At 47.6% G+C, this 12,390-nt stretch overlaps 2 protein-coding genes across 11 annotated transcripts in view; one reads left to right on the forward strand and one right to left on the reverse strand.

Annotated features, from left to right (window-relative positions):
• The window catches only part of ZRANB1 (zinc finger RANBP2-type containing 1), a 62,962-nt gene extending 55,239 nt beyond the window's left edge, over window positions 1-7,723 (forward strand). For all 4 annotated transcript variants that reach the window (XM_023241071.2, XM_003994501.6, XM_045040805.1 and 1 more), the window contains 4 exons: window positions 1,152-1,272; window positions 2,465-2,594; window positions 2,703-2,932; window positions 4,544-7,723. In XM_023241071.2, coding sequence (XP_023096839.1) covers window positions 1,152-1,272; window positions 2,465-2,594; window positions 2,703-2,932; window positions 4,544-4,762 — 700 coding nt within the window. In that variant the 3' untranslated portion in view covers window positions 4,763-7,723. The remainder of the gene's footprint in view (window positions 1-1,151; window positions 1,273-2,464; window positions 2,595-2,702; window positions 2,933-4,543) is intronic.
• Window positions 7,724-7,999: 276 nt separating this feature from the next.
• Window positions 8,000-12,390, reverse strand: part of CTBP2 (C-terminal binding protein 2) — a 158,891-nt gene continuing 154,500 nt past the window's right edge. For all 7 annotated transcript variants that reach the window (XM_023241068.2, XM_045040804.1, XM_023241069.2 and 4 more), the window contains 3 exons: window positions 11,985-12,112; window positions 11,115-11,232; window positions 8,000-9,406 (listed from right to left, as the gene is read on the reverse strand). In XM_023241068.2, the coding sequence (XP_023096836.1) occupies window positions 9,226-9,406; window positions 11,115-11,232; window positions 11,985-12,112 (427 nt within the window). In that variant the 3' untranslated portion in view covers window positions 8,000-9,225. The remainder of the gene's footprint in view (window positions 9,407-11,114; window positions 11,233-11,984; window positions 12,113-12,390) is intronic.

Below are 12,390 nucleotides of genomic sequence, written 5' to 3' on the forward strand. Positions count from 1 at the left end.
GTTTCCTTTGCTCAAATCCATCTGAGGAGTCAGTGTCTATGGCTGCAGTAGCCTTACTTCACATAATGCCTAGAAAGTTGAAATTAGTCCTTGATCATAAGGTTCAGAGTGGGTATGGTGTTGTCAGGCATGAAAACATTAATCTGGTTATCTCCATCAGAACTCTTGGGCGAGCAGGTGCGTTGTCAGTGAGCAATAATATTTTGAAAGGAGTTTTATGAGGGGTAGGCATTAATAGTGGGCTTAAAATATTTAGGAAAGTATATTGTAAATGGACGTACTGTTATCCAGGCTTTGTTGTTCTTTTTATAGAGCAAGAGTATATTTAGCACAGTTTTAAGGGCCTTAGGATTTTTGGAACGGTCAGTGAGCATTGGCTTCAACTTAAAGTCACCAGCGGCATCAGCCCCCTTGACAAGAGAGTCAGCCTGTGTTTTGAAGCCAGGCACTGCTCCTCTCTGGCTATACCAGTCCTAGATGGCATCTTCTTCCAGTAGAATGCTGTTTCATCTGCATTGAAAATTTGTGTAGCCACCTTCGTGATTTTGGCTAGGTTCTCTGGAAGACATGCCATAGCTTCTGTATCACTTGCTGATTCGCTTTGCACTTTGATGTCTGGAGATAGCTTCTTTCCTTAAACCTCATGAACCAACCTCTGCTAGTTTCAGATTCTTCTTTGCTACTTTCCTCACTTCTCTGAGCCTTCATCGAATTGAAGAGCATTAGGGCCTTGCTCTGGGAGCGATGTTGATACACCTAGTGAATACGTGGGCTATTTTCCAGTCTGTTGTTTACACAGTGACCCAGTAGTGAGTTCTATGCATTAACGTAAAATGGTAGTGTCTTTGATTGTATCCACAATCTCAGATGATTCCGAATGTTCTATTTCTTTTTGAACTCCGTCAGTCAGTAGTAGACATTTGAAATGAATTGATCTCATTATTAGTGTTTAAAGTTCTGGTGAGAACATGTTACGTGATGTCTGCTGGTAGAGCGTAGGCATTTTTGATGTGAAAATAAATGGCAAACTGGGGAAAATTAATAAAATTGTTCATCTCTTTACATGAATTGCTTAAAGATTACATTAAATGATTGGCACATTGAACGTACTGCTTACAGAAGGCTAATTGTTTACTGTCTTGCCGTTTTAGGTTTTACACACGTTGGAAAGATTGGGAATCGTGGTATTCTCAGAGCTTTGGTTTACATTTCTCCTTGAGGGAAGAACAGTGGCAAGAAGACTGGGCATTCATACTGTCTCTTGCCAGCCAGGTGAGAATGCCGCGAGGCGTGTTGCTTCCGTGAGAAGTTGGCTGCGTGTTCTTCAGTCCCTTGATGTACACGCGGAAGCCAGATTGCAGGTGGCTTGGGAGGAGCAGAAGAGTGCTTGGCTTGGCAGCGGGTGCCTTGGTTTCTGGTCGTGACCGTGGTCTGTCAGCTGGGTGGCCATACGTGAGTCCTCCTGCAGGACAGAGACGCTACTGTGTGTTTCGCAGTTCCATTGAGTGACAAGACGAAAGTTGTCCTGTGATGATCGTAAGGGCTGACGTAGCCTTTTCAGATTGCTCTTCATATATGTCGTCTTCTTAGAAAGGTGGCATTAGGCCCGTTTCATCTACCTACTAGTTCCGTGTCCGAGGGGGCACCTAACGAAGATCACCATGCGGGCGGCGGGCACTCCGGTCCCGGTGCTCTGCTGTCGGGCCCACGGGGGGAGGTGCCATGGCCAACAGGTGGAGCTATTTGTAATTAACTTGGGAATGAACTTTCATAAAAATGAATTGTGCATGGTCGTTCCTCTCGGGTTCTGGCTTTCAAGCTAGTTTTATTCCACGAAGCAGGTTCAGTATAGCGAACTGGAACATTCAGAAACACACACAGGAGAGCATTCCTTTTCTTTGCAGAGAGCACTGTGATTTATTTGAACCCTGTGAACGAAGTACCTTCTGTCACAGTGGCTGTTTTACAGCTGTGACGTGTACTTTCTGAAAACGTGTTGTCCCATTTGTTGTCAGAGCGGCGGTGGGCCTGTGTAGTCGTCTTGAATTAGGCGGTGCTGCGTTTAAGTTTGCCTGAAATAGCAGCTCCTCTTTTTCCTTGGGGAGGACCTCGTCGTGGGTGCGGGTTTCGCAGGGACCTTCCCCAGCGGGCGGTCACCGTGCACCGGGCATCCCTCGCCGTCTGCGGCTTTTGTTCCTGTGATCAGTATTCACCCTAGTCTGTTGGCTTCTTGAGTTTGGATAGTGAAAGATACCTGTATACGTACGCCTCGCAGATTTCCTTTATGATTGCGTTGGAAGAATTTGCAGAATTTTATGCTCACTTAGCTTGGCGGTGTTATTTAAAAGAAAAAAACGGATCTAGCGCACGGACGGGGAGGAGCTCTGTGCTCTGCACATCAGTTTTCCTGGGTGGCAGTGAACGTTTTAAAGAGAAATTACTTTTTTTATTTTACTCCGCACAGCCTGGAGCAAGCTTGGAACAGACGCACATTTTTGTACTTGCACATATTCTTAGACGACCAATTATAGTTTATGGAGTGAAATATTATAAAAGTTTCCGGGGAGAAACTTTAGGATATACTCGGTTTCAAGGTAAGCCCTTACTCAAGTGTATTTTGTATTTTAGAAGTCTCCTTCTGTAGGATACGCTTTGCAGCCCAGTCCCGATGACCCTGTTGTGCTGGTCTTTCTTCCCTCCAGGTGTTTATTTGCCTTTGTTGTGGGAACAGAGTTTTTGTTGGAAAAGTCCGATCGCTCTGGGCTATACAAGGGGCCACTTCTCTGCTTTGGTTGCCATGGAAAACGATGGCTACGGCAACCGAGGTGCTGGTGCTAACCTGAACACGGACGACGACGTCACTGTCACGTTCTTGCCTCTGGTGGACAGCGAAAGGAAGTTACTGCACGTGCACTTTCTTTCTGCTCAGGAGGTGAGAGGCGCGTCGCTCCCATTGGCTCCTCCAGTAGTGTCTGTGCCGCAGCCCGGCCCGGGACACCTCTCCCGTGGGGTGTTCCCTGTGCTGCCAGCGGACGCTTCGGATTTGGCCGTAGTTAGTGTCCCTTTGTGTAAATACAGGTCAGCCGGACTTCGAAGTTTACCTTTTTTCAGCTGTGGGGTGGGTTGTGTTACGTGGAGATTTCAGCGGTGACGTGAAGACAGAAGGCCCCCGCACCCTCCCTCTCAGGTAGCGAGGCGCGCTGAGGGCAAAAGTAGAAAGACGGGGGGAGGGGACAACGGGGGACTTGGGCCTGGTGATTTAAATCGGGTGGTAACCAGGGGCCCCTGGGTGGCTCAGTCGGTTGAGCGTCCGACTTCGGCTCAGGTCAAGATCTCACGGCTCGTGAGTTTGAGCCCCGCATCGGGCTCTGTGCCGATAGCTTGGAGCCTGGAGCCTCCTTCCGATTCTGTGTCTCCCTCTCTCTCAAATAAATAAATACATAGAAAACATGTTTAATCGGGTGGTGACCAAAGGCATCTGAGGAGGTGACCCTGCCCCCGAGACCCGGAAGAGGAGTCTTGCAGGATAGGGAGGATGAAGGTGGTAGGTAGAGGGGGTCGAAGGGCTAAGGGATGGCAAGGGGCTTGCTCAGCAGCAGCCTTTTAAAGCCTTGGCTTTGACTTTGCAAGCTGGGAAGCCAACAACCAGCTTGCCCAGTAGAGGAACGCCAGCTGCTCCGTGTGGAGATGAGATGCCTGGGCAGCGGGGGGAGCGGGAGCGGGAGCCCAGGTCGGAGGGTGTTGCAGATGGGGTGGGGAGTGGAGGGAGGTGGAGACCCAGGCAGGGGTGATGGTGAGGATGCGCAGAAAGAACGCTCTCAGAAAACGCATTCTTACAAAAATTATTGGTCTTTTATTTAATGTACTAGTCATTATTATAAAACTGTTATAATCACATTAAGAAAAAAATTAATAGACCATAATTTTTATAACTTCGTTCTGTAAATACTGAATAAACTTACCTTGTCATGTGTTTGAAGCTGAGACTTTGTTTTTCTAGCCTTTTCTTTGCCACGATAGGTTTATTAGGTTAACATTTGGTTTTTCCTGTTCTGGCAAACAAATTAACCTATTACTAGATGGTTCTTCCCCTCGAGGTCTTTTTCTGCCAATTTTCCTACTGAATTTTTTTTTTAATGTTTATTTTTGAGAGAGAGAGAGAGAGTGGATGAATGAAAGAACGAGTGAGCAGGGGAGGGGCAGAGAGAGAGGGAGACACAGAATCCGAAGCAGGCTCCAGGCTCCGAGCCAACAGCACAGAGGCCGATGCGGGGCTCGAACTCACGAACCGTGAGATCATGACCTGAGCCAAAGCCCTGACGCTCAACCCACCGAGCCACCCAGGCGCCCCCGCCACTGATGTTTTTCTGTTTAACCATAGGAAACTGGGTTTTAATCGTAAAATTGACAAGAGGCTGAAACCACGTGAAGTTTGTTGCTTTGACCTTTTCATCAGTAATCACACCAGCTATGTTTCCATGCATTTTTCCTAGCAGGCCTCTGATCTGTGATCCTCTCTTCCCTCTTCACATCCCTCCAAAAGCTAGGTAACGAGGAGCAGCAGGAGAAGCTACTCCGGGAGTGGCTGGACTGCTGTGTGACCGAGGGCGGCGTGCTGGTGGCCCTGCAAAAGAGCTCTCGGCGGCGCAACCACCCGCTGGTCACGCACATGGTGGAGAAGTGGCTTGACCGCTACAGACAGATCCGGCCTTGTACTTCCCTGTCTGACGGAGAGGAAGACGACGACGATGAAGATGAATGAAAACAAGACCCGAGAGCAGAAGACCAGGGTATCGGCTCTGCGGCGACCCCAGAGCTAGTGTGGTGCGCGCTCCCGGCGGAGTGGGGGGCGCCGAGGGACCCAGATGTGGCTGGACCTGCCGGGAAGGGTGTCTCTTGTCCACACCCGGTGGAGACGACGAATCTGCTGCGTGAGGAGACAGAGACCTTTGTTTGGACTACAGTTTGTAAAAAAGAAAAAAAAAACCCTAATTTTATTAAGACAGAACTTTTTTCCTTTCAAATTGTAAATCTGTCTATAAATGTAACGCATGTGGTTGTGTAAGAAGTTGTGTAATAGGACAAGTTGTACCAGCATCTTCATATTATCGAGACGTTTTTTTCAGCACGGGCACCTCCAAAAGCACATGGCAGATGACTCTCTGTTCCTTTGAGATCTTCTTTTTTAAGTAGAACCCGACATTCTACTTCGACCTTAAAAGATCCACTTTACATTGAGTCTCACTAGAGCTCATTAGCGATCTGGAAACTTTTTGTACAGATTATCCACAGCCACACGTAAAAATAAAAACAAGCTTTTATTTTATTAATAATTTAGTTCCTGTTGTGCCCCATAAAACGAAACCAAATCTTCAAGGAACAAACTGCAAGGAAGGAAAGGAAGGATTGAGGGAACTTCATACAGACGTCATTCCCTTGTTTTGGAAAGGGTTTGGGTTTCTATTATTTTCTCCTTTTTAAAAGCTCCTGATATGCCCCTTTTCGGTATTCAGGCATTTACTCGTTTGGAAAAGTGCCCTTAAAATGAGGGTTCTTCCACCAGAGTCCACACGGCAGTGTCCTCGGGAACAGTTCCTCCCTGGATGTCAGGGAAGCGCTCGGGGCGCAGGCCCACGCGTGATGCGTGACTACGTCAATTGTGTGAAATTCGCTCACTTGATTCAGTTGACAATGTTCTCCCAAATTGCCATGCAGAGGCTCTTTGGAGTGCTTCCTTTTATCATCAGCTCTGCTTTCGGCCAATTGTGTTAGGGAGGCATGCCTTTGCTTGGGCTAATTGGGAATCAGTTAAGCATAGAATAAAGACTTAAAAATGCAGTAAGGTGGTAAATGCATTGTATAATGAATTTCTCAGAGCAGTCTGAGAATTTGTGCATGTTGGTTAATTGTGGCCATTCTTATTTAAAAGTTCAAACTATAATCTTAGATAGAAATTTTTTTATGAAAAGTATTATTTGACCACTTCAGGTATATGTTCAATACTGGGTAAAAATTTCAGACCTATCTCAGGAGCACAAAGACTTCGTGTCCTGATAAGCACTTTGTAGACTATTGACGTGGCAAAGGAATTTGGAGAGAACCCCCCCTCCCCCTGCACACGCTTCCTTCCCTTTGATGACAAGGCCGCGAGAAACCTTTAAATACTTTTCTTCTCAGTTCTGTTTAGATGGTGTTTGAAATGTGCGCAGCCTCTAATTTGATGCTGGAATACTAAAAATAGAAAAACACCCAGGAGATGTCCTTTTAGTTCTTTCTCCTCTCAGAAATGTCCATTGAAAGAGACTCCCAGAACGAAGGATCACTTTTGCTGTATGCTCAAACTTGCAGGAAACTCTTGCAATTTGATTCCGTATAAATGAAATGTGATGTAATAATGGTAAATGTCACTGTTCCAGGTGGGTATGTTTTCCTACAGATTGACTATGGTTTACTTTCATTTTGGTCAGTAATTTTTTAGAAGGCTGTCCGACTACTTAGCATAGCATCTCTAGATAAACTTTTCTCCGTACGTAGGAATAATTCTTCAGTGGGCATAGATCCTGTTCTAGTTGCTGGTAAGCACACTGCCCTCCCAATTGAAGAAGCCAAAGAGAAATGCTTGAGAGAGAAGCATCTAGTCACTATGGTCTACACTGCAGTCAGTGCTGTCCAGAAAGCATAGGCTCAGTATTTAGCCTGTGTGTGGTGGTCTGCTGAGTGGTTTCCCCTGAGGTGCCTCTTTATTTATTTATTTATGATCAGTGATCCTGACCACACCTAATTTAACCACACCTAGTTTAACAGGTACAGCGTTCTTCCCTGTGGGAAAGGTAGAGGATTGCATTTCCTAGGCTTCAGGCAGGGACAGGGCTTTAAATGGTTTTCACAGCAGATTGGCTAGAAGAGGCCAGAATGTTGGTGAGTCAGTGCTAGGTTCAGCTCTTGAGCGATTCAATAGCCATGGCTGTCATCCCAAGATGAGAGTACGCGGTCCTTTCGCGAAGGTCACGTCTTGGTGGACTCTGGACAGTAATACCAGAACTGTATGGAATTAACTTTGTTTTGTTTTTTTAGGGAGAATACAGTGTGGTGTTTTCTGTTCTAATTAAACAAAACCTAGGTGCACCACGGACTGGAACCGGCCTTTTTGTTTCCGACTCTAGGCTCACCGTGTCCCAGACTTTGTGTTAAGGGAGCACTGCTCTCTTTAGGCAGGTGGGGAATCTCGTGTGCACGTGTCACGCCCTTGTTGCCAACATCCTGGTTATGACGAGGATGTTCAGCTCCCATTGGGTTTCTTGGGGTGGTGGGTCAGTTACCACCTGCTCCTGCCTGTCCAGAGGAGGCTGTTTTAATGTGATTTTTCTGGGAGGGCTGAGATGGGACCACCACCTTCACCCGAGTGAGGGAGGTTGAGGCTTTGAAGACACCCTTTTCTTAAGGGGAAGGGAGCGAGAGGGAGTTTGGTACCTGGAATTGGACTGGAGTGGTCGACTAGTACTTGCACAGGCCACGAGTACAAAGGGGTTTAATGCTAGTCAAGAAGGAAAATCCTTTACATCTAAGTTCTTAACAGATGGAAATGACTGATGTTACCATTTTGCAACATTTCTTTGTAAATATCATTTAAAAGGATTTTGAGATTCACTTCCCTTCCTGCATTAATGCTTGAGCCAGGTAATTTTGCTTTTGGGCAAATTAAAAGCAGAACTCTCTAACTTGACCAATTTTGTTTCTTGAATCGACTTAGTTCCATCTGAAGGATGGCATCATCTGATAGCGATGGGCTTCGTAATGTGAGGCTTTGACTTTTCCCGGGTGATCGTCAGCATTCTTGAGTCTGGTTATGAATAGGTAGAGAAGGAAACTGTTCATCTTTGAACCCTGCCTGAAGTAACAGGAATCGGAAACTGGCTGACTGAAAATGTATTTGCTTTTAAAACATCTCAAGTAGAGAACTTTTACATGGGTGAGATGTACTTGAATTTCAGAACTTAACAAATTTTTATTACTTTTTATTGAAAACTGCACTGAACGCTATATGTCCACCTTTACAATAAACAAATACAGGAACGGTGACTCACACGAAAACAAAACAGTTCCGATAGCCATTATTTTTCTGTTTGGGACAGTTTTAAAGGTTTTTTTTTTTTTTTTCTTTTTGTCACAAAAACAGGAATGTACCTATACAAAGGCTCAAAATAGGCCATCTTTTAAACAAAAAGGCGATGATTCACAAAAGACTATGAATATAACATGTAACTAGTTGATACAAATCTAATAGGATTTGTTAAAATCAGTCACATCTAATAACACACCTGAAGTGTTCTTGTATAAAATATCACGTGAAGAAAAGAAGACTTTATCAATGTCTAAAAAAGTGGGTTTGTTCATAGACAATCTGACAAGTTACCATAAAAAGTGTTTCCTGAGACATAAGGAAATGCAACATTATTTTTCTTGAACTCTTTTAGCTCAAGACTTTCCACTCAATAAAATAGCTGAGGATCTGAAACTGAGAAAATATATTTGAGTACAAACAGCTTGTGAAACTTAATACTTTTTCTTTTTTTCTTTTTTTTCTTTTTTTTTTTTTTTTGCATCATCAGAGGGTATTACTGACTTCACAACCAACTCGCCCGCTCAGTATGCAGTTCAGATGGGAGAGAGGCTTCTGTACAGGAGGCTGTATGGTCCTCGATCCTATGCTTGCGGTTGTGTGACACAGGCCAACGGTCTCCTCCCCATCTTGTAGTAACTGAATCTTCCTATTAGCAAAAGAGGTCACCAGCCCCCACGGACCGAAGGGACTAGAGTCATAGGAGGGGGATTTCCTCTTAGCATTTTTTATTTTGACGTTTGGAACTTCAGATGCAACATTCTAGAGCAAGGTGTTGAGGACCTGCTGTGCCCAAGGGGCTGATAAAGGAAAAAGATCTATTTATTCTTTGTGATTTGATGCACAGATGAAGAACGTAACACACAATAACAGAAGTTGGTCGTTAATAAATCACGTCCTAGTCTTTTCAGCGCTTCCGTAACCAGACGACAGCTTCTGCTTCCCCGCGTCTCGGCGTCTAGCTCGTATGTAACACTGCGACATCAGTGAGGCGTGTGTCCGGAATCGGTTAAAAAGACGGTCAGATTCCTTTTCCTTAGTTCATCTATTTGTCACCGTCTCTTGGTCCCAGGTTTATCTGAAGGATGACCGTTCGTCATTCTCTGCTATTGCTCATTGGGGTGCTCTCTATTGTCCCCGTGTTTTGTAGGCTGGTTGGGAGAGGGAGCTTGGGAAGGGTGTGCCACGGTGGGGAGATTGTGAGTCACCGGGATGCCTCCGGGGATGATCCCTTCCATGGCCGCAGGAAGTCCTCCGGGAGCCACGCCCACGATGCCTGGCGGGTATCTGAGGAGCACACACAGAAAGGGCCAGTGAGTCCCGGGCTGGAAGTGGCCAAGCTCTTGGCTCTGCCTGCTTCGGGTTGGTTTTTTAGGAGTTACTTTGTCACCCCTTACCCCCAACGCAAGGAGACCTCTATGTGAAAAATCTAAAGCGCGGACGTTTAACTCGCAATGAAGTCTGTTTAGTTCAATCTGGAAGCTTCCTGTCACACAACAGGACCAGCCCGTACTACATTTGGGAAATACTTTGCACAAAAAAGACACATCCATGCTTTTAATGACTTGCCAACAGGCAGTATGAAGTCCTCTTTGATAGTTAAGTGTGGCCTCCTAGGCGAGCTAGCTCCGTGCTGTCGTGGCCTGGACACAGCGGCAGGGGGAGAGGGGAGCTGGTGATGGGCCATCTGACGTCGCGGGCACACAAGTCGCTGTGTGTGCAAGGACACGTGGCATTAAGCCGCCTACAGAACATACGGTTCTTAGGCAAATGTGAGTCAGTGTATTTAAACATCCCTAGGATGAAACATACTTAGGGGGCAGGTGCTTTAGAATTCCAAGACTCCTCCTCCTCAAAGGTATCAAGCCCTTTACTCCCGGCTCCCCTCCTGTAGCCTGTCACAACTGTTCAGCGCTCAAAAATCCCAGACTCGGGTGAATAGGATCCTGTGAGCGACAGCCCCTCAAGCAGAAGTATTCCGAGGGGCCACGGGGTCTCGGTCTGTCAAAAGTAAGAATTAACGCTGTGGCCTCTAAAGGACAACAGTGCGGAGCGGGAACCAGGGTCCGGCACTGATGGGGAAGCCAGGAGACCGTGAAGAAAGCAGCATAACTTCCCCCGAGTCCGGGCCTGCATGTGTGGGTCCCACTACACGAGCTGTGTTTCTCTGTCCCCGGCCCCGGTGGTTAGAGCGGTGGTTTGCAACAGGGGATGTTAGGCAACAGCTAGAGCCATTTCCGGTTATTCCGGTGGGAAGTGCGAGGCACTGGTGGAGGGCGGGGCCTCCGCTGCACGCCCCACGATGCACGGGACAGGTTCCCAGGAGAGAGTGATCTGGCCTGGTATGTGGATATTGCCAGGGATGGGGCAACTGTGCGTTCCCGTAAACAAGACCAAGACTTCCTTCTGGAGTGCTCAAGGCTGCGGCTCCTTTATGAAGCAGGAACAGTGATTCTGTGAGCCCAGCACGGCGGGGAAAAGAGAGCCAGGGGAAATGACCACCAGTGAAATTCTGCTCCCTTCTAAGGGGCTGTGGCTCGTGTCCCCGGAGCAGATGCCCCTGCACTGCCTCCATCACACATGCCCCGGGCCAAGCTTTCTCGTCACTGAGAACCCGTGTGTTGCGGGCACTCTCCCCAGTCGAAAGCACCAGGCTCTGGGCCAGAGGATTCAAACCAGAAAGAGTCACCAACATGCCCTTTCACTTGAAAATCTTTCCGGTACCTTTTCACCTAGAAGCCCTCTGGTTTTGCAGTGGCCTGGAATGCAATGGGGGTTCTTGCAGTGATCAGACCCACTCCTGCTCCCTTTATAAATAGGAGCCCGGACTCGAGGCTGCATCCGAGAGTTGTGTTTGCTCCACAGAAATTGGGCATCGGGACGAAGGACTGTAGAGATCATGCCGGGAGCACTCAGGTCGGGTAGCTGATGCCACTCTCCTCCCATCTCCCCTGAGCGGCACTCCAGCCTCGGCCAATGCCACCCCGCTCCTCACCTGTATGTGGCGCCGTTGAGCTCCGGATGAATGGCTTGCTGATCTATTACCGACCAGGGAGCTGTTGTGACGAAGAATTCCTTGTTCACACAGTTTCTTAAGCTTTCGGGGATGCGACCTGGAACACGATGATTAAAATGAATCCTATGTGTTTTAAAATTTTTTTTTTAATGTTTGTTTATTTTTGAGAGAGACAGAGACAGAATGCGAGTGGGTTGGGGCAGAGAGAGAGGGAGGCACAGAACCCGAATCAGGCTCCAGGCTCCGAGCCGTCAGCACAGAGCCCGACGCGGGGCTCGAACCCACGAGCTGTGAGATCATGACCTGAGCCGAAGTTGGGTGCTCAACCGACTGAGCCACTCAGGCGTCCCAGAATCCTATGTGTTTTGTAAGGAGTGAGTTAAATATTCTACTTCGTAGCTGGTACTGGCGAGAACCACCTACAATGTTTGAACTGACGGTAGTCTGACTGTAAAGTCTCTTTATAATAAGAGGGCCGACCCTCCGAGTTTCAGAAAATGTGCCGTGTTCCGGGGCCCACACACCAAACTCTTCACCCCAGACATCAGCCAGAGCACAAAGGAGCTCGGGGTCCCTCCGCAGTTCGCACGCTTATGATGGCCAATGAGAGAGGAAATCGGTTTTGTCTGAAATTCAGTTCAGGGCTCGAATAAACTGCGTCAATTCGTTCAAAATGGAATCAACTTGATCCCTAAACTCTCTCTGCCCGTTGCAAGCCTCCGTCACCCCTCCCGTGTGCGTGTGTGTGTGTGTGTGTGTGTGTGTGTGTGTGTGACCGGTACCAGGAGCACCTGAACCGTGGGGCTCACGCCAGGCGCCGGCTGCAAGGGGTGCAGAGGGAGGGCTCACCTGTGATGGCCCGGCGGATCTCGGTGGCGGCTGCCTCCCGCATCTCCAGTGAGGCTTGCTCACTATACCAAGCTGTGTGGGGCGTACAAATGAGATTCGGTGCATCTTTCAAGGGACCCTGAGCAAAGCTGGACAAATGTACAAAAATGCAGCAAATGAGAAAACGTGAATATCAACCCCTATCCTATTCGTCAAAAGGGAGCTCCCGCCCGGGTGGAGGATGGGCTCTTTGGCTTGTGTAGAGGAACGTTTGGTAGTATGTCTCCTAAAGGCTGGGAGTTTAAGAACGTATCAAGACTCTTATAAGGGGTGTCAGGAGTAATCAGGGACTCAGAACGGAGGAGGAACCATCTACGCAGGACTGGCCACCGGTCTCTAAGAATCAATGGCCCAGGGGACAGAGGAA

Source organism: Felis catus, chromosome D2, assembly GCF_018350175.1.
Source record: "Felis catus isolate Fca126 chromosome D2, F.catus_Fca126_mat1.0, whole genome shotgun sequence".
In the NCBI taxonomy this organism is placed as follows: Eukaryota; Metazoa; Chordata; class Mammalia; order Carnivora; family Felidae; genus Felis; species Felis catus.